Source organism: Kogia breviceps, chromosome 6 (genome assembly GCF_026419965.1).
Source record: "Kogia breviceps isolate mKogBre1 chromosome 6, mKogBre1 haplotype 1, whole genome shotgun sequence".
NCBI classification, from domain to species: Eukaryota; Metazoa; Chordata; class Mammalia; order Artiodactyla; family Physeteridae; genus Kogia; species Kogia breviceps.
In genome coordinates this window covers 118,477,406-118,498,015 of record NC_081315.1, presented here as the reverse complement: position 1 = coordinate 118,498,015, position 20,610 = coordinate 118,477,406, and the positions used below count along the sequence as shown (strand labels likewise).

The 20,610-nt window shown below is 38.1% G+C and overlaps 1 protein-coding gene across 2 annotated transcripts in view; it reads right to left on the bottom strand.

Moving 5' to 3' along the window:
• ENPEP (glutamyl aminopeptidase) overlaps positions 1-20,610 on the bottom strand; it is a 112,406-nt gene that overhangs the window by 63,592 nt on the left and 28,204 nt on the right. Inside the window, exon 3 of one of the 2 annotated variants that reach the window (XM_067036485.1) lies at positions 18,273-18,404. The exons of the other annotated variant lie outside the window; for it this stretch is intronic. Coding sequence (XP_066892586.1) covers positions 18,273-18,404 — 132 coding nt within the window. The remainder of the gene's footprint in view (positions 1-18,272; positions 18,405-20,610) is intronic. 2 annotated transcript variants of the gene reach the window in all.

Below are 20,610 nucleotides of genomic sequence, written 5' to 3'. Positions count from 1 at the left end.
CTTAGAGAAAAACATAGGAAGAACACTCTTTGACATAAATCAAAGGAAGATCTTTTTTGATCCACCTCCTACAGTAATGGAAATAAAAACAAAAAGAAACAAATGGGACCTAATGAAACTTAAAAGCTTTTGCACAGCAAAGGAAACCATAAACAAGATGAAAAGACAACCCTCACAATGGGAGAAAATATTTGCAAAGGAATCAACAGACAAAGGATTAATCTCCAAAATATATAAACAGCTCATGTAGCTCAATATTAAAAAAACAACCAAATCCAGAAATGGGCAGAAGACCTAAATAGATATTTCTCCAAAGAAGACATACAGATAGCCAAGAAGCACATGAAAAGCTGTTCAACATCACTAATTATTAGAGAAATACAAGTCAGAACTACAATGAGGTATCACCTCACACCAGTTAGAATGGCATCATCAGAAAATCTATAAACAACAAATGCTGGAGAGGGTGTGCACTGTTGGTGGGAATGTAAATTGATACAGCCACTATGAACAGTATGGAGGTTCCTTACAGAACTAAAAATAGAATTACCATATGAGTCAGCAATCCCACTACTGGAACAGCATATACCCTGAGAAAACCATAATTCAAAAAGACACATGCAACCCAGTGTTCATTGCAGCAATATTTACAATAGCCAGGTCATGGAAGCAACCTAAATGCCCATTGACAGATGAATGGATAAAGAAGATCTGGTACATATATACAATGGAATATTACTCAACCATAAACAGGAACGAAATTGGGTCATTTTTAGAGACATGGATGCATCTAGAGACTGTCATACAGAGTGAAGTAAGTCAGAAAGAGAAAAACAAATTTCGTATATTAACGCATATATGTGGAACGTAGAAAATGGTACAGATGAACCGGTTTGCAGAGCAGAAATTGAGACACAGAAATAGAGAAAAAAACGTATGGACACAAGTGGGGAAAGCGGCAAGGTGTTGGGGTTGTGGTGTGATGAATTGGGAGTTTGGTATTAACGTGTACACTGATGTGCATAGAATGGATGACTAATAAGAAAAAATTAATTAATAAAAAAGTCCTACATGAGGATGTTTATAGTAGCTTTATTTGTAATTGCCAAAACTTGGAAGCACCAAGATGTCTTTCATGTACCAGATAAACTGTGGGCAATGGAATATTTCACAGTGCTAAAAAGAAAGAAGGTATGGGACTTCCCTGGTGGCGCAGTGGTTGAGAATCCACCTGCCGATGCAGGGGACACGGGTTCGTGCCCCGGTCCGGGAAGATCCCACATGCCGCGGAGCGGCTGGTCCCATGAGCCATGGCCTCTGAGCCTGTGCGTCCGGAGCCTGTGCTCCGCAATGGGAGAGGCCACAACAGTGAGAGGCCCGCGTACCACAAAAAAAAAAAAAAAAAAAAAAAAAAAGAAAAGAAAAAAGGTATGAAACCATGAAAAAAGAGGGAGGAACCTTAAATGCATATTATCAATATTAAGTGAAAGAAACGAATCTGAAAGGGCTACACACTGTATGATTCCAACTATTTGACATTTTCGAAGAGTCAAAAAGATGGAGACAATGAGAACAGTGGATGACAGGCTGGGATGTGAGAGGTGGAGAGATGAATAGGTAGAGCATAGAGGATTTTTAGGGCAGTGAAAAATACTCTGTATGATATAGTAATGGATATATGCATACAACTTTAGCCATATATTCTCAGAAGTGAAGAACAGCAGAAAGATCCAATAATTTAAAGGATGATTTTCTAAAAAGTATCCCTTGGAAGACCTTCTAGATGGCAGAGGAGTAAGATGTGGAGATCAACTTTCTCCCCACAAATACATCAAAAATACATCTACATGTGGAACAACTCCTACAGAACACCTACTGAACACTGGCAGAAGACCTCAGACTTCCCAAAAGGCAAGAAACTCCCTACATACCTGGGTAGGGCAAAAGAAAAAAGAATAAACAGAGACAAAAGAATAGGGATGGGACCTGCCCCTCAGGGAGGGAGCTGTGAAGGAAGAAAAGTTCCACACACTAGGAAGCCCCTTCACTGGTGGAGATGAGGGGTGGGCAGTGGGGGGAGCTTCGGAGCCACGGAGGAGAGCGCAGCAACAGGGATGCAGAGGGCAAAGTGGAGAGATTCCCGCACAGAGGATCAGTGCTGATCAGCACTCACCAGCCCAAGAGGCTTGTCTGCTCACCCGCCAGGGCGGGTGGGGGCTGGGAGCTGAGGCTCGGGCTTCTGAGGTCAGACGCCAGGGAGAGGACTGGGGTTGGCTGCGTGAACACAGCCTGAAGGGGGCTAGTGCGCCACAGCTAGCTGGGAGAGAGTCTGGGAAAAATCCAGAACTGCCTAAGAGGCAAGAGACCGTTGTTTTGGGGTGCACGAGTAGAGGGCATTAAGAGCACTGCCTAAACGAGCTCCAGAGGCAGGCGTGAGCTGTGGCTATCATCGCAGACACAAGAGCCAGGCATAAGATGCTAAGGCCGAGTCTGCAGCCACCAGGAATCCTGTGTGCAAGCACAGTTGACTATCCACACGTCCCCTCCCGGGAGCCTGTGCAGCCCACCACTGCCAGGGGCCTGTCATCCAGGGACAGCTTCCCCAGGAGAACACATGTCGTGCCTCAGGCTGGTGCAATGTCACACCGACCTCTGTCACCACAGGCTCACCCAACATTCCATATCCTTCCCTCCCCCCGGCCTGAGTGAGCCAGAGCCCCCTAATCAGCTGCTATTTTAACCCCATCCTGTCTGGGCAAAGAACAGACGCCCTTAGGCAAGCTACATGCAGAAGTGGGTCCAAATCCAAAGCTGAACCCCAGGAGCTGTGCAAACAAGAGAAAGGGGAGTTTCTCCCAGCAGCCTCAGGAGCAGTGGATGAAATCTCCCCAATCAACTTGACATACCCTGCATCTGTGGAATACCTGAATACATAATGAATCATCCCAAAATTGAGGTGGTGGACTTTGGGAGCAACTGCAGACTTGGGGTTTACTTTCTGAATCTAATTTGTTTCTAGTTTTATGTTTATCTCAATTTAGTATTTAGAGCTTATTATCACTGGTAGATTTCTTTGTTGATTTGGTTGCACTCTTCCTTTTTTCTTTATATGTATATATATTTTTCTCTTTTTTCTCTTTTTGTGAGTGTGTATGTGTATGCTTTTTTGTGTGATTTTGTCTGTATAGCTTTTCTTTGATGGTTTGTCCTAGGGTTCTGTCTGTCCGTTTTTTCTTTTTTTCATATAGTTTTTAGCACTTGTTATCATCGGTGGATTTCTTTTTTGGTTTGGTTACTCTCCTTTCTTTTTTTATTACATTTTTTATTTTTATTTTTAAAATGATTTAAAAATTTTTTTACTTTAGTAACTTTATTTTATTTTTTTCTTTAATTTTTTCCTGCCTTTTCTTCTGAGCCAAGTAGCTGACAGGGTCTTGGTGCTCCAGCCAGGTGTCAGGCCTGAGCCTCTGAGGTGGGAGAGCCGAGTTCAGGACATTGGTCCACCAGAGACTGCAGAGCCCACATACTATCAAACGGCAAAAGCTCTCCCAGAGATCTCCATCTCAACGCTAAGACCCAGCTCCACTCAACAACTAGCAAGCGACAGTGCTGGGCACCCTATGCCAAACAACTAGCAGTACAGGAACACAACACCACCCATTAGCAGAGAGGCTGCCTAAAATCATAATAAATTCACAGACACACCAAACCACACAACCAGACGTGGTCCTGCCCACCAGAAAGACAAGATCCAGCCTCACCCACCAGAACGCAGGCACCAGTCCTCTCCACCAGGAAGCCTACACAAACCACTGAACCAACCCTACTCACGGGAAAGACACCAAAAACAATGTGAACTACGAACCTGCAGCTTCCGAAAAGGAGACCCCAAACACAGTAAGTTAAGCAACATGAGAAGACAGAGGAACACGCAGCAGATGAAGGAGCAAGGTATAAACCCACCAGAGCAAACAAATGAAGAGGAAATAGGCAGCCTACCTGAAAAAGAATTCAGGGTAATGATAGTAAAGGTGATCCAGAATCTTGGAAATAGAATGGATAAAACACAAGAAACATTTAACAAGGACCTACAAGAACTAAAGAGCAAACAAATGATGAACAACACAATAAATGTAATTAAGAATTCTCTAGAAGGAATCAATAGCAGAATAACTGAGGCAGAAGAATGGATAAGTGCCCTGGAAGACAAAATAGTGGAAATAACTACCACAAGGCAGAATAAAGAAAAAAGAATGGAAAGAATTGAGGATAGTCTCAGAGACCTCTGGGACAATATTAAACACACCAACATTCGAATTATAGGGGTCCCAGAAGAAGAAGAGGAAAAGAAAGGGTCTGAGAAAATATTTGAAGAGATTATAGTTGAAAACTTCCCTAATATGGGAAAGGAAATAGTGAATCAAGTCCAGGAAGGACAGAGAGTCCCATACAGGATAAATCCAAGGAGAAACACGCCAAGACACATATTAATCAAACTGTCAAAAATTAAATACAAAGAAAACATATTAAAAGCAGCAAGGGAAAAGCAACAAATAACATACAAGGGCATCCACATAAGGTTAACAGCTGATCTTTCAGCAGAAACTTGCAAGCCAGAAGGGAGTGGCAGGACATACTTTAAGTGGTGAAAGGGAAAAACGTACAACCAAGATTAATCTACCCAGCAAGGATCTCATTCAGATTTGATGGAGAAATTAACACCTTTACAGACAAGCAAAAGCTAAGAGAATTCAGCACCACCAAACCAGCTCTACAACAAATGCTAAAGGAACTTCTCTAGGCAGGAAACACAAGAGAAGGAAAAGACCTACAATAACAATCCCAAAACAATTAAGAGAATGGTAATAGAAACATACATATTGATAACTGCCTTAAATGTAAATGGGTTAAATGCTCCAATCAAAAGACATAGACTGGCTGAATGGATACAAAAACAAGAGCCATATATATGCTGTCTACAAGAGACCCACTTCAGACCTAGGGACACATACAGACTGAAAGTGAGGGGATAGAAAAAGATATTCCATGCAAATGGAAATCAAAAGAAAGCTGGAGTAACAATTCTCATATCAGACAAAATAGACTTTAAAATAAAGACTATTACAAGAGACAAAGAAGCACACTACATAATGATCAAGGGATCAATCCAACAAGATATAACAGTTGTAAATATATATGCACCCAACATAGGAGCACGTCAATACATAAGGCATTGCTAACAGCCGTAAGAGGAAATTGACTGTAACACAGTAGTAGGGGACTTTAACACCCCACTTTGACCAATGGACAGATCATCCAAAATGAAAATAAATAAGGAAACACAAGCTTTAAATGATACATTAACAGAATGGACTTAATTGATATTTATTGGACATTCCTTCCAAAAACAACAAAATACACTTTCTTCTCAAGTGCTCATGGAACATTCTCCAGGATAGATCATATCTTGGTTCACAAAAAAAGCCTCAGTAAATTTAAGAAAATTGAAATTGTATCAGTTATCTTTTCCAACCACAATGCTATGAGACTAAGTATCAATTACAGGTACAAATCTGTAATATACAAACACATGGAGGCAAAACAATATACTACTTAATAACCAGGAGATCACTGAAGAAATCAAAGAGGTAATCAAAAAATACCTAGAAACAAATGACAATGAAAACATGGTGACCCAAAACCTATGGGATGCTGCAAAGGCAGTTCTAAGAGGGAAGTTTATAGCAATACAGTCCTACCTCAAGAAACAAGAAACACCTTAAATAAACAACATAAACTTACACCTAAAGCAATTAGGGAAAGAAGAACAAAAATCCCCCAGAGTTACCAAAAGGAAGGAAATTATAATGATCAGATCAGAAATAAATGAAAACGAAATGAAGAAAACACTAGCAAAGATCAGTAAAACTAAATGCTGGTTCTTTGAGAAGATAAACAAAATTGATAAACCATTACCCAGACTCATCAAGAAAAAAAGGGAGAAGACTCAAATCAATAGAATTATTAATGAAAAAGGAGAAGGAATAACTGACACTGCAGAAATACAAAGGATTATGAGAGATTACTACAAGCAACTATAGGCCAATAAAATGGACAACCTGGAAGAAATGGACAAATTCTTAGAAACGCACAACCTTCCAAGACTGAACCAGGAAGAAGTAGAAAATATAAACAAAACAATCACAAGCACTGAAATTTAGACTGTGATTAAAAATCTTCCAATAAACAAAAGTCCAGGACCAGATGGCTTCACAGGGGAATTCTATTGAAGATGTAAAGAAGAGCTAACACCTATCCTTCTTAAACTCTTCCAAACTAGAGCAGAGGAAGGAGCACTCCCAAACTTATTCTCTGAGGCCACCATCACTCTGATACCAAAACCAGACAAGATGTCACAAAGAAAGAAAACTACAGGCCAATATCAGTGATGAACATAGATGCAAAAATCCTCAACAAAATACTAGCAAAGAGAATCCAACAGCACATTAAAGGGATCATACACCATGATTAAGTGGTGTTTATCCCAGGAATTCAAGGATTCTTCAGTATATGCAAATCAATCAATGTGATATGCCATATAGCAAACTGAAGGATAAAAACCATATGATCATCTCAATAGATGCAGAAAAAGCTTTCGACAAAATTCAACACCCATTTTTGATAAAAACCTTCCAGAAAGTAGGCATAAAGGGAACTTACCTCAACATAATAAAGGCCTAATTGACAAACCGACAGCCAGCATTGTTCTCAGTGGTGAAAAACTGAAACCATTTCTACTAAGATGAGGAACAAGACAAGGTTGCCCCCTCTCACCACTAGTATTTAAAATAGTTTTGGAAGTTTTAGCCACAGCAATCAGAGATGAAAATGAAATGAAAGGAATCCAAATCAGAAAAGAAGAAGTAAAACTGTCACTGTTTGCAGATGACATGCTTCTATATACATAGAGAATCCTAAAGATGCTACCAAAAAAATACTAGAGCTAATCAATGAATTTGGTAAAGTAGCAGGATACAAAATTAATGCACAGAAATATCTTGCATTCGTATACACTAATGATGAAAAATCTGAGAGTAGAATTAAGGAAGCACTCCCATTTACCATTTGCAACAAAAAAGAATAAAATACCTAGGAATAAACCTACCTAAGGAGCCAAAGACCTGTATGCAGAAAACTGTAAAACACTGATGAAAGGAATTAAAGATGATACAAACAGATGGAGAGACATACAGTGTTCTTGGATTGGAAGAATCAACATTGTGAAAATGACTGTAATACCCAAAGCAATCTACAGATTCAATGCAATCCCTATCAAACTACCAGTGGCATTTTTCACAGAACTAGAACAAAAAATTTCACAATTTGTGTGTAAATACGAAAGACACCAAATCACCATAGCAATCTTGAGAAAGAGAAGCAGAGCTGGAGGAATCAGGCTCCCTGACTTCAGACTATATTACAGAGCTACAGTAATCAAGACAGTATGCTACTGGCACAAAAACAGAAATATAGATCAATGGAACAGGATAGAAAGTCTAGACATAACCTACACACATATGGTCACCTTATCTTTGATAAAGGAGGCAAGAATATACCATGGAGAAAAGACAGCATATTCAATAAGTGGTGCTGGGAAAATTGGACAGCTACATGTAAAAGAACGAATTTAAAACACTGCCTAACGCCATACACAAAAATAAACTCAAAATGGATTAAAGACCTAAATATAAGGCCAAACAGTATAAAACTCTTAGTGGAAAACATAGGCAGAACACTCTATGTCATAAATCACAGCAAGATCCTTTTTGACCCACCTCATAGAGAAATGAAAATAAAAATAAACAAATGGGACCTAATGAAACTTAAAAGCTTTTTCACAGCAAAGGAAACCATAAGCAATATGAAAAGGCAACCTTCAGATTGGGAGAGGATATTTGCAAACGAAGCAAATGACAAAGGAGTAATCTCCAAAATATAGAAGCAGCTCATGCAGCTCAATATCAAAAAAACAACCCAATCCAAAAATGGGCAGAAGACTTAAGTAGGCATTTCTCCAAAGAAGATATACAGATTGCCAACAAACACATGAAAGGATACTCCACATCACTAATCATTAGAGAAATGCAAATCAAAACTACAATGAGGTATCACCTCACACTGCTCAGAATGGCCATCATCAAAAAAATCTACTAACAAATGCTGGAGAGGGTGGGGAGAAAAGGGAACCCTGTTGTACTGTTGGTGGGAATGTAAATTGATACAGACACTATGGAGAATAGTATGGAGGTTCCTTACAGAACTAAAAATAGAATTACCATATGACCCAGCAATCCCACTACTGGTCATATACCCTGAGAAAACCATAATTCAAAAAGGGTTATGGGGCTTCCCTGGTGGCGCAGTGGTTGAGAGTCCGCCTGCCGATGCAGGGGACGTGGGTTCGTGCCCCGGTCCGGGAAGATCCCACATGCCGCGGAGCGGCTGGGCCTGTGAGCCATGGCTGCTGAGCCTGCGTGTCCGGAGCCTGTGCTCCGCAACGGGAGAGGCCACAACAGTGAGAGGCCCACATACCGCAAAAAAAAAAAAAAAAAAGGGTAATGTACTACAATGTTCATTGCAGCACTATTTAGAATAGTCAGGACATGAAAGCAATCTAAGTGTCCATTGAGAGATGAATGGATAAAGAACATGTGGCACATGTATACATTGGAATATTACTCAGCCATAAAAAGAAACGAAATTGAGTTATTTTCAGTGAGTTGGGTGGAGCTAGAGACTCATACAGAGTGAAGTAAGTCAGAAAGAGAAAAATAATTTTCATATGCTAACATATATATGGAATCTAAAAAAAATGGTTTTGAAGAAAGTAGGGGCAGGACAGGAATAAAGACACAGATGTAGAGAATGGACTTAAGGACATTGGGAGGGGGAAGGGTAATCTGGGATGAAGTGAGAGAGTGGCGTGGGCATATATACACTACCAAATGTAAAATCGATAGCTAGTGGGAAACGGCTGTATGGCACAGGGAGATCAGCTTGGTGCTTTGTGTCCACCTAGAGGGGTGGGATAGGGAGGGTGGGAGGGAGATGCAAGAGAGAGGAGAAATGGGAATATATGTATATGTATAACTGATTCACTTTGTTATACAGCAGAAACTAACACACCATTGTAAAGCGATTATACTCCAATAAAGATGTTAGAAAACAAAAACACTGTAGTGCTTCAATATGACATAATGGTATGCTTTAACAAACAAAATGGTAGTTTTTGAATAAAATATATATATATATATATAACCACATTAAATCATGAATTTTAAAGCACATGCAAAGATGCTCAATATCACTAATCATCAGATAAATGCAAATCAACACCACAATAAGGTATCACATCACACCAGTCAGAATGGCCATCATCAAAAAAATCTACAAACAGTAAGTGCTGGAGAGGATGTGGAGAAAAGGGAACCTCCTGCACTGTTGGTGGGAATATAAATTGATACAGCCACTATGGAGAACAGTATGGCGGTTCCTTAAAACACTAAAAATAGAACTACCATATGACTCAGCAATCCCACTACTGGGCATATACCCTGAGAAAACCATAAATCAAAAAGATACACGTACCACAGTGTTCATTGCAGCACTATTTACAATAACCAGGACATGGAAGCAACCTAAATGTCCTTCAACAGATGAATGGATAAAGAAGATTTGGCACATATATACAATGGAATATTACTCAGCCATAAAAAGACACCAAACTGAGTTAATTTGTACGACAGACTAGAGTCTGTCGTACACAGTGAAGTCAGAAAGAGAAAAACAAATACCATATGCTAACGCACATATATGGAATCTAAAAAAAAAACGGTACTGATCAACCTAGTGTCAGGGCAGGAATAAAGACGCAGACGTAGAGTACGGACTCGAGGATACGGGGTTTGAGCGGGGGAAGGTGAAGCTGGGATGAAATGAGAGAGCAGCGCTGACATATATGCACTACCAAATGTGAAATAGATGGCTCGTGGGAAGCTGAAGCATAGCACGGGGAGATCAGGTTGATGCTTTGTGATGATCTAGAGGGGTGGGATAGAGAAGGTGGGAGGGAGGCTCAAGAGGGAGGGGATATGAGGGTATATGTATACATATACCTGATTTACTTTGTTGTACAGCAGAAACTAACAGAATATTGTAAAGCAATTATACTCCAATAAAGATACTAAAAACATAAAATAAATAAATAAAAATAAAAAGCATCCCTTAAATTACTATCGCTGACTCACTGTTCTCCCAGGCTACTGGGTGATTGACATTCTTGCTTTATTTGCCTAAGTAAAGATGTGTTCATCTTCATCTCCAAAGGCTACAAAATTCACTCATTTATCATCCTCTTTCTTTTAAAGTTTGTTTTGTTTTGTTTGTTTATTTATTTATTTTTGCTTTCTAGAACAAGTGATACATTTCCTCACCACCCTCCTGTTCTCTTTGTGAACAACATGTGTTTTCCAAAAAGTTAAGTGCAACTAAGGATCCAGGTGGTGGCCACTGAACAGAGCGAAGGTAATTGCCCCCTATGAAGTCAAGACTGTCACGTTCATGTAGCATTGTCATGTTGTAAACCGAGATTCTCAGAATTTCCACCACATCTGTTCTCTTCTATTAAAAACTTCAGAAAAGGTAGTTCCTCTTGCCTCACTCTGCTGTTGTGTACACACTCTGTACTTTTGTGTTGCACGTAATATTTGGAGAGTGAAAGAGGGTTGAAAAAGAGGAAGAAGAGATAACAGTGAGGTCTCCCACCTCAGGTGGAGCAATGGGGAGGAGAAAGACTATGTGCTTTTTCTGTCAATATGTTCTCATTGCCCATGCTGGTAGACTGACTCCCTTCAATCAGAATGCTTCTGAGACAGTATAATCAGGTTTTTCTTCCTCTCCATATTTCTATTGTTGGTAGCAACAGGAATGCAGTGTCCTTAAATAGGATTGGTGTTAGTGTAAATTCAATCCAAATAAAAGCAATGCCTTCCTTTTTTGTCCTATCTTTACAGTCTGGCAAGTCTCCAGATCACATGTGATCGATGACCCTTATTTTGATGTATAATCCATCATATTTTATTATCACTGCTTTGATCAACTGAGCTAAGCAATCACAGAATGTATAGATACAGCCTGTTAACCTTGTAACATTATTAGCCAAAGCATATCTATGTGTCCTATCTGCCATATATCAGAAACATTTTTATTTTAAAGATTACTTTCTATGGGCTTTGGTAGAAGCTGCTAACTCCCCTCCATCATTTGCTGAGCCTCAGCACTTGTGTCCATGACAAAATTCAGTATATTACTCCTGAATTGTCATTGCTTTGTAATAATTACTATCGTTCTTGTTTACATGCTTGCTTTACTGAGATGATTTTTTTAAAGCATGTAATAACCATATTGAAATAGCATGGGGTGAGGAAGGAGATATGCATGCATATTGTTTCTTCTTTTCACTTTCTAAAAAGTCATATATGCCTTTATTATTCAGACTCTATTAAAGGTTAAATATAAAGGTTTTTATATAAGCTTTATAACTATATATATATATATATATATATATATATATGAAGTTTGTAAGTCTTCAGGAACCTATCTTGAATGCATATATTTAGTTTTTAAAAAGATATTAAGTTCCCTAAGTGAATTAAATTACCTAGATATACCAGTGTTGGATACTATTTTTAAAATTTATTTTTGGCCACACTGCACAGCTTCTGGGATCTTAGCTCCCCGACCAGGGATTGAACCCATGCTCCCTGCATTGGAAGCGTGGAGTCTTAACCACTGGACTGCCAAGGAGGTCCCTGGGAACTATTAGTCATAACTCAAAGCACTGCATCTATTGAGCTAGTGTCAGGTGTAAAATCTGTGCTTTCTGAAGCTTATATGCAGCTGATTATTCTTTTGGGAGGTGTGATACATCTTACATCTGCTTTATCACTGTTGTTGTTGTTGCCTTTCTCTTATCATATGGCAACCTACTGTAAAGAACGCTTTTAGAGTTGTTAATATTGTCCTTTTAATTAAGGGTCTCCAGGAATCTGAGAAATGGAATGTAAGTCCATGAGAATTTATTCTAATTGGTTGCTGTCACTTCTTTTATGTGTAATCATTATGATTAACTATTAGTCTTACTGGGTACTTAAAAATTCCCAGGTAATGTGATACGCACTTACCATGCAGTGTCTCACTCTACACACCAATTCTATGAATCTGGCACTATTAATAATAATAAAATGTAATGTTTTGCATCACTGATGATATCTTTACCCCAATCCTTTCATTAGCCCAGTTTTCACAATTATAAAGTCCAAAGAGTTCTGAAATTCAAAAGTTTTTTTATATGTTCTAAGCAAACTAATTTGTCAGTAACAGCTGACCTGAACTGATAGGAGTTTTTAAAAATAATTTTTATTTTTCTCACAAAAAATATTGCTGCAGAAATATTACTGTTTGATTATAAGGTGCTGCCCCAGAGCCCATTGTTGTTATTCAATAATACTCAATATTCATATCATATTACCATTCACAAATCTGAAAATTTCTGACTTCCAACATACAACTAGACACAAAGCTTTTAGGTAAAGATTGTAGACTTCTATTTCAAATTTTAGAGTTTGAAGAGTTTTAAAATTAAACTTCCTCATTGTGTACATTGTGTGCGTGAGAAAAATGTGTACATGAGAAAAATGAAGTAAGACAAAACTGACACTAAACTTCAGCGCAAAGTTTGTTTTTTACTGTATCATACTGCTTCTTTTCTCTGCTCCTAAGAATGAAACCTGACTTTCCCTAGCTACAAAATAGAGATAACAACAGTACCTATCTGATAATGTGAGCAGTTAATAAGCTAACGCGTAAGCAGTTCTTGACACATAATAGCTCTGTGTGTCCCATCAAGAACATTAGTATCATTAGAGATAATACATTGAATGATTAACCTCTGTCGTTTTCTTTGTCTGCACTTCCTTATATGTGGGTGGTATACACATTACCATTAGGAATACTAGGAGAATGAAGGGGGAAAAAATAGAAGTTAAGTTTTTGAAGTCCAGAATGGGCTTTTCATGCCTACACAATAAATTTGAAAGCCAAAGTGTTTTGATTTGCAAGAGCCTGGTTAAAAAGGATTTTAGCAATAAAAACAGAAGGCAAGGAAAAAAGCAAACCACATCGTTTATGCTGTAAGAATAGACTGGAAAGAGACTGGAGGGATGTCCATAGGACTCTGTCTCAATAAACTAGTACCCCAGTAGAGGGGTACTAAGATTGAAGGGGCAAGGCTCTGGAAGAGTGTCTTAAAGTCTGAGGTGAAGGCACTGAACTTGGGAAGACCATGTGAACAGAAAGGAATCAGGTTGAACAGATGCTACCCACCACTACCATCACCCTAGTCAGAAGCCCAGCCAGTGCCTACAGGGTTCCCACCACCACCTGGCAGCCCTGCAGGTCTGCTGTGTCCTGCACCCATGTTTTTGTTGTCCTTGTCTGCTGAGTATCTTCCTTTGACAAAGGTGACCAAACATCCAGGTTTGCCTAGAATGTCCCAGGAATGTAAGTCTGTTGCTTATCTGCTTACACCTCTTATGCCAGCATAATTAATAACACCTTCTCTATTCTTTATATTTTATAAATGATAAAAATGTATGATCACTCTCCCCATTGACAACAGTCTGCCTTTCCACTGCCGATCATCCAGCAGAGTTAGCACCTGTTCATCTCTTGAGGTTTTTGTATCTTATCTCTACTGTTCCAAGTAGACACACCCCTTTAAATGGCCCAGGACCCTTGCAGGGGCCCCTAAAGCAGAAGATGAGATCTTTGGCACTCAAAAATGGCATGATCAGCAGATCCTTAAAACACAGTTGGGTGACACTGGACAGTGGTGACCACTTCTGTTTCACATCTTAATTGAAGTACAGATACCTTAGCATATTTCACTCCCTTCAGGGCTTAGTGTCCTCTTTGTGCACATAGTGTGTGCTCGACAAAGACTGATAAAACATTCTGATTGGAGGAACCCTCAATTTTATTATCAATGCTGATGTAGCCAGGATGAGAAAGAGAAAACTTGATATTGTTTTAAATTCTATAAATGCGTGTTTAAGGTACATGGTTGATATTACAGGAGGTCATCAATGTATTTAATTTTTTATAAGTTTATGTTCTTCTAAATATTCTTCCAGCAGTAGGCAGAAATTTGGGGAGGAGGAATACTTAGTAGAAAAGAATGGTGATACTTTGGGGTTTTTTTTCAACTTTTCTTTGTGACTGCTTTACCACAGGAATGTGATATATTCTTCCTAAATTTTAGATTGCCCCTTATCCATAGATAAATTATTATAAATATGCAGAACCTTGGCTTGAAGTTTGGGTGACTAAGGACTGTAATTTCGCCGTGGCTTTGAAGTTTCACAATGTGTTCAGAACTTTGAGTTCCATAGCTCAGCTGCCATGAGGTATTGTTTGAGAAGAAACCCAGCATCGTCACTTAGGTTACACAAAGTGTTTGTTGGCAGCTTACTTCTCATTTAACTCAAAATTTGAGTTGTTTGATGCTTGGTGATTATCATTCCTGCAGTAGAATTTTTCAAAACAAATAATAAACATTAAAAATCTAACTTATCTCATAGAATTTTATATTCTTTTTTATTAATATTATTTTTGTAAATTTAAATAAAGAATAAGGATCATTAGCAATCTTCTATGACTTCCTGAATTAAATACATTCCTTCAGGGAAGATTAAGAGACCTTAATTTAGAATAGTCCTTCCAGTAAAGAAAGAAATTTTTTAAAAAATTCATTAAAATGTTATAAAAATCAAACTCATTCTGAAAACTTGGCATCAAAAAGACCACAAATAACAAATGCTGGAGAGGGTGTGGAGAAAAGAGAACCCTTGTACACTGTTAGTGGGAATATAAATTGGTGCAGCCACCATGGAAAACAGTATGGAAGTTTCTCAAAAAACTAAAAATAGAACTACCATATGACCCAGCAATTCCACTGCTGGGTATACATCCAAAGGAAACAAAAACGTTAATTCAAAAAGGTATATGGATTGGGTTGGGTTTTTTTTTGATATTGAGCTACATGAGCTGCTTGTATATTTTGGAGATTAATCCTTTGTCAGTTGCTTTGTTTGCCTGTACCTTCTCCCATTTTGAGGGTTGTCTTTTGGTCTTGTTTATGGTTTCCTTTGCTGTGCAAAAGCTTTTAAGTTTCATTAGGTCCTGTTTGTTTATTTTTGTTTTTATTTCCGTTTCTCTAGGAGGTGGGTCAAAAAGGATCTTGCTCTGATTTGGGATATGGGGATATATGTATACATATAGCTGATTCACTTTGTTATACAGCAGAAACTAACACAACACTGTGAAGCAATTTTACTCCAATAAAAATATTTTTTAAAAAGAGGTATATGCACTGCAGTGTTCATAGTAGCATATTTACAATAGCCAAGATATGGAAGCAAACTAAGTGTCCATCAACAAATGAATGGAGACGATGTGGTGTATATATATATATATATATATATATATATATATATATATATACACAATGAAATACTACGCAGCCAAAAAATAATGAAATTTTGACATTTGCACAACATGGATGGACTTGGAGTGTATTATACTTAGTGAAATAAGTCAGACAGAGAGAGACAAATACTGTTTGATATCAGTTATATGTGGAATCTGAAAAATAAGACAAACTAATGAATATAACAAAAAAGAAACAGACTCACAGATATAGAGAACAAACTAGTGGTTACCAGTGGGGAGGGGGAGGGGAGGGGCAAAATACAGGTAAGGGATTAAGAGGTACAAACAGCTATGTGTAATATAAATAAGCTATAAGGACATATTGTACAGCCCAGGGAATATAGCCAATATTTTATAATAACTATGAACGGAGTATAACCTTTAAAAGTTGTGAATTACTATGTTGCACATCTGGACTTTATTGTTAACCAACTATACCTCAATAAAAAAATGTAATGCAACTAATATTCAAAGAAGGAAATAAGCAGAGTTAAGTCTTTTGAGCTACCTTCCAAACTTGGTTACCTTTTTTCCTAACAATTTTTTAGGGTTGGGTCCTCTAATCTTCATGAGCAACAAGGACATTTTAAGCATAGTGAATGGTTGAAGTACTAATATCTGCTACTCCAGGTAAACAGTTAAGAAGAACATAGGCCTCGATTCAGTATTTACTGATATAAAGGATTCTTGCCAGAATGGTGCGTTCAATCAGGGTATTATAGATTTTTGGACTGCACAGTATAATCTGACTATGAATAGCAGGTGATAAATATACCAGAATAATACTGTCAGAAACCGAGTGGATAAGAATGGTTTTTTGATTCATGAAATTTCTACTAGAAATGTTGTATTACACAAAAAGTAACTAGCTTAATCTTTTTTTTAGCTGAACAAGTAATATAGAGATTTTGGCTCTAGATCATGCAATATATTGATGCTTTAATGTACCCCCACTGCAAACAATCAGAAATGATAGTTGCAATGTAAAAGTGGAAAACCCACGAGATGTATCAGGGCTTCAAACAATATAAGCATCTCCGTGGAGTTGACAAAGACACAAAGCAGTTGGCAGGAACTAAAGCTATTTGCTTATTGGGCTCTGGTTTTTGAAGGAATTAGCAACAAGTTCCTGGAGGTTAGAGCAAGGTCATGCTTTGGAAATTATTTTTTTAAACTCTGACTACTATTTCTGATTGTTTTATCATAGTTTTCTTTTTTATTTTATGGTGATCATATCTTCTTGATTCTCTGAATGTAATAATTAAAGGTTGTATTGTCAGAATGTTTAATTTTTTATGGCTTTTTTTTTGTTTGTTTCCCTATTCTCATTTACTCACACTGTGCTTTTCTGTTTGTCTTGGATTTTCTCTTTTATGTTGCTTGTTTTCCTCATATGCCTGTTTGTCTTAGGTTGTCCGTTTAGCTCTAAGAATGTAGTACTGTGAGACTGGTGTAGGTTCCCACAGCTGTTACTTTCAAGTAGGTATAAGTAGTGTGGTTTTCTTGTAATTCTCTCTGGAGTGGGAAATTGTACTGGAGCATTTGTGCTTGGGTGTTAAGGGCTAGATTTCAATTTGGAGTGAATGGGTAGGGAGCCAGTCAAATGCCAAAGAGGTGGAATTTACCCTGAATTGACTTTCACATTAGATGCCTTTAAGTTCTCCTGCAAGATTCTGTTCAGTTTTGAAGAAAAGAACCCCACAGGTTTTTGCAGGAGGGAAACTCTGGTTGCCTGTCTTCTGTAGATGGGGTGGAGGGAGGAGCATCTCTCCCCTCCAGTAAGGTAAAGATATTTTTCAGAATATCACGTTTCAGAACGTTTAGCAGGGTACATTGTTTGAAAAGAATCTGGAATTTGAGTCTCCACCACTTGCCAGTTGGGTGATCTTGAGCAAATTAATTAAACTCATTATTTCAATTTTCTTATCTGTAAAGTGGGAGCGATGATTTCTTCCTTATAAAATTATATTGCAAAGATTATAATGTTCTATATATATAATATGTATCACAGAGGCAGACTAACCATTAGACAGCTTAGCAAGTGTTCAGGGCATGAGCAAAATGGGGGCCCCCAAAAAGAGAAAAATAATTAGGTAAAAGTATTTAGTTTTTCAAAAGAAAATTATTCAGTTCATCATTTTGATTTAAAATTATTTGTATTTTCTTACACTTTTAGAAAATGCTTTTTGTTACTTTGCTGTTGTCCTATGTTGAATTACATATTGGAATGGCACCACAAACATCTCAGTGCTTAGTTACTTGAAGGATATTCATCTCCCTCTGGTTTCCTCCTGTCCCTCTGGTCTTCATCTGGGATCCCACCCAAACACATACACCCAATCATTTTACTAAATTAAGCGTACGCAAATATTTAATACCTTTGTGCTGATATACTTAGGAGCTAGCTTGGGACTTATAGTGAATTTTCACCTTAAAATAATTCAAGACTGTCCATTCCTATGGCTGTTTTGTTTGTTTATTTTTTACCTGGGTCCTTTCAGCTTACATTTTTCTTTATTATTCAGTGTATCATCAGGCTCACAGAGCCTGGTGACTAACGGGCTTTTCTGGTCTGTTGTGTGAAAAAAAAAAAACTATTCAAAAAAATTATAAAGTTACAAATGCATAGGTGGTATATTTAAAAAATATATAATGGTACTCACAGGTATCCCCCTATTTGATATCCTCATTACAGAGTCAAATTGATGTACAGCAAAGCACACCAGGTAAGTGCTCATAGGAACAGACTTCTGGAAAGTTGTTCGATTCCATTTATCATCCACCAACTCTTCTTTCTGTTGAAAGCAAAAGATAATCTTTTATTTATAAAAAGATCAATCATGGACAAGACAAATAAAAAATTACTCCAAACCTAGCTTTCCAGTCAGAAGTCCTTTGTCAAAGCTTAGGTGTAAAAAGAAATTTTACGCCTAAGGTGTAAAAAGAAATTTTACCCCTAACTGGCGATGTTGAAAAAAACTAGAGGAAAATTCATTTTATTTTTAGTACTGTGAAAGAGTGATTGAACTATATACCATATGAGGTTTCTCAGGGAGAAATACAACTTTGTGATATAAACTGGACAGGAGTTTATCTTTCTACATTAAACACACAATCCTGGCCATAATATTTGAGCAGGTACTATGGCCTCTTAATGAAGAACAGGCTAGTGTTCAGTGCCTTGCACACAGGAAGAACTAAGCAGGTATTTGCTGATTTTACTATGTGCAAGAGGGCAATAGCTGTCCCAGTCATAGCAGGATGTCAGGTTGTCTTTTCCATCTCTGGTTGTCTCCATCTGAGACCCAGGGTATGGTCACTAAAGTCACTGCTTTGGTTACCATGGAGAGAGAGAAGGATTGCATTACTTCATGCAACTACCGACCCCATCTGTCTGGTTTTCTGTCCATGCCAGCTTTGCCTTCCTCTCTCAGCCAGTCATCAGTCCTAATACTTCATCCATGAATAGTTGCCTAATTCCTGCTACCCATTGTTTAAACATTTCCACATGCCCTGCAGCCACACAGTGAGTCACTCTACAGTGGAAAGCTTTACAAAAGGATTAAGAGAGGGAGGCTAGACTAGAACTTGATGCATCATCGACAAGGCAAGCATGTTATGTGCACATGCTTATAGAGAAGAGTTGGAGCCCCAGCAAAGTTACTCTATGATAAAAACCTAGTAGTAGTTTCAATCTCTTGAGGACCCAGATTATTCATCTTCTTCCAGGACTAGTTTCTGGAACTAGGTGAAAGTGAAGAACTATATACTCTGCAAAACAAAAAGGTCATATGAGGAAACCATAAACAGAGGTTAGGGCTTCCCTGGTGGCTCAGTGGTTGAGAATCCACCTGCCAATGCAGGGGACACGGGTTCGTGCCCCGGTCTAGGAAGATCCCACGTGCCGCGGAGCGGCTGGGCCCGTGAGCCATGGCCGCTGAGGCTGCGTGTACGGAGCCTGAGGTTAGTAAAGTTTGCATTCTTACTCCTCCCACCTTCATTTTCTCCATTCCATGCCAAAATATTCTGATGGCATTTTATTCTGATCCAGTCTTCTGGATTAGAGTGTCATAGTTTAGGTTTATCCTTTCCTCTTTCTTCTCCAATCAAAACCTAATTGCCCAGGTGTCTGACACCAGAAGAAAAGTTGATAAGCTTACACCAACAGTTTACTTTTTAACCTTCTTAAGGCTTTGGTTTGCTTTTTCAAGGAATATTTGTAATGAAAGAGGATGAATTTCCGTGATGATATTTCACATAGTGGATCAGAAAGATGGGAGCTGTAATGTAGGCACAATGCTTTTCTGGTATTAGGTAGATGACAATTATATCTAAGGATGAGCTTCACCCTTTTACATGTCAAAGGTATAAGGGATAATAAACCTCAAACTTGAGGTAATGATGCTTTAGTTAACTGCGTTACCCATTCTGGAGCAGTAACAGAGGAAAGAGTCATGTTAGTAATTATACAAACAGAACTTACTGTAGCCTTTTTTTTTTTTTTTTTTTAACATTTAATGAGTACTTCTTGTTCACTAGAATACCTATGGGCATGGTGTTTCCTGGAGTTGTGGCTATATTCCAATATTTAAGTGAAGATTTTTTGTAGTAGCCCTATATTAAAAACTGGGTTTATATTCAACTGAAAACCAAGAATAGTAACTAGGCCCTTGAATATTTTTAAATCTGTAATTCCATTAGTTTGCCTTTAATTTGTCATGATTAGGGGCTTCTTTCATTTAAGCAGAACCCAGCTAATGTATGTCTACTGTATCCATTCTCGCTTAGAAAACCTAACATGGTGTTTTGACTGGAATGTGATATCTTGAATTAAAGATGTCTAGCACTCAAAGAAAAGAGATTGCCCAAATGTATTTTCAAGCCTCTAAATAAGCTATTGGAGCACATTTGTTTTTTTTAATTTTTATTTATTTATTTGCGGTACACGGGCCTCTCACTGCTGTGGCCTCTCCCGTTGTGGAGCACAGACTCCGGACGTGC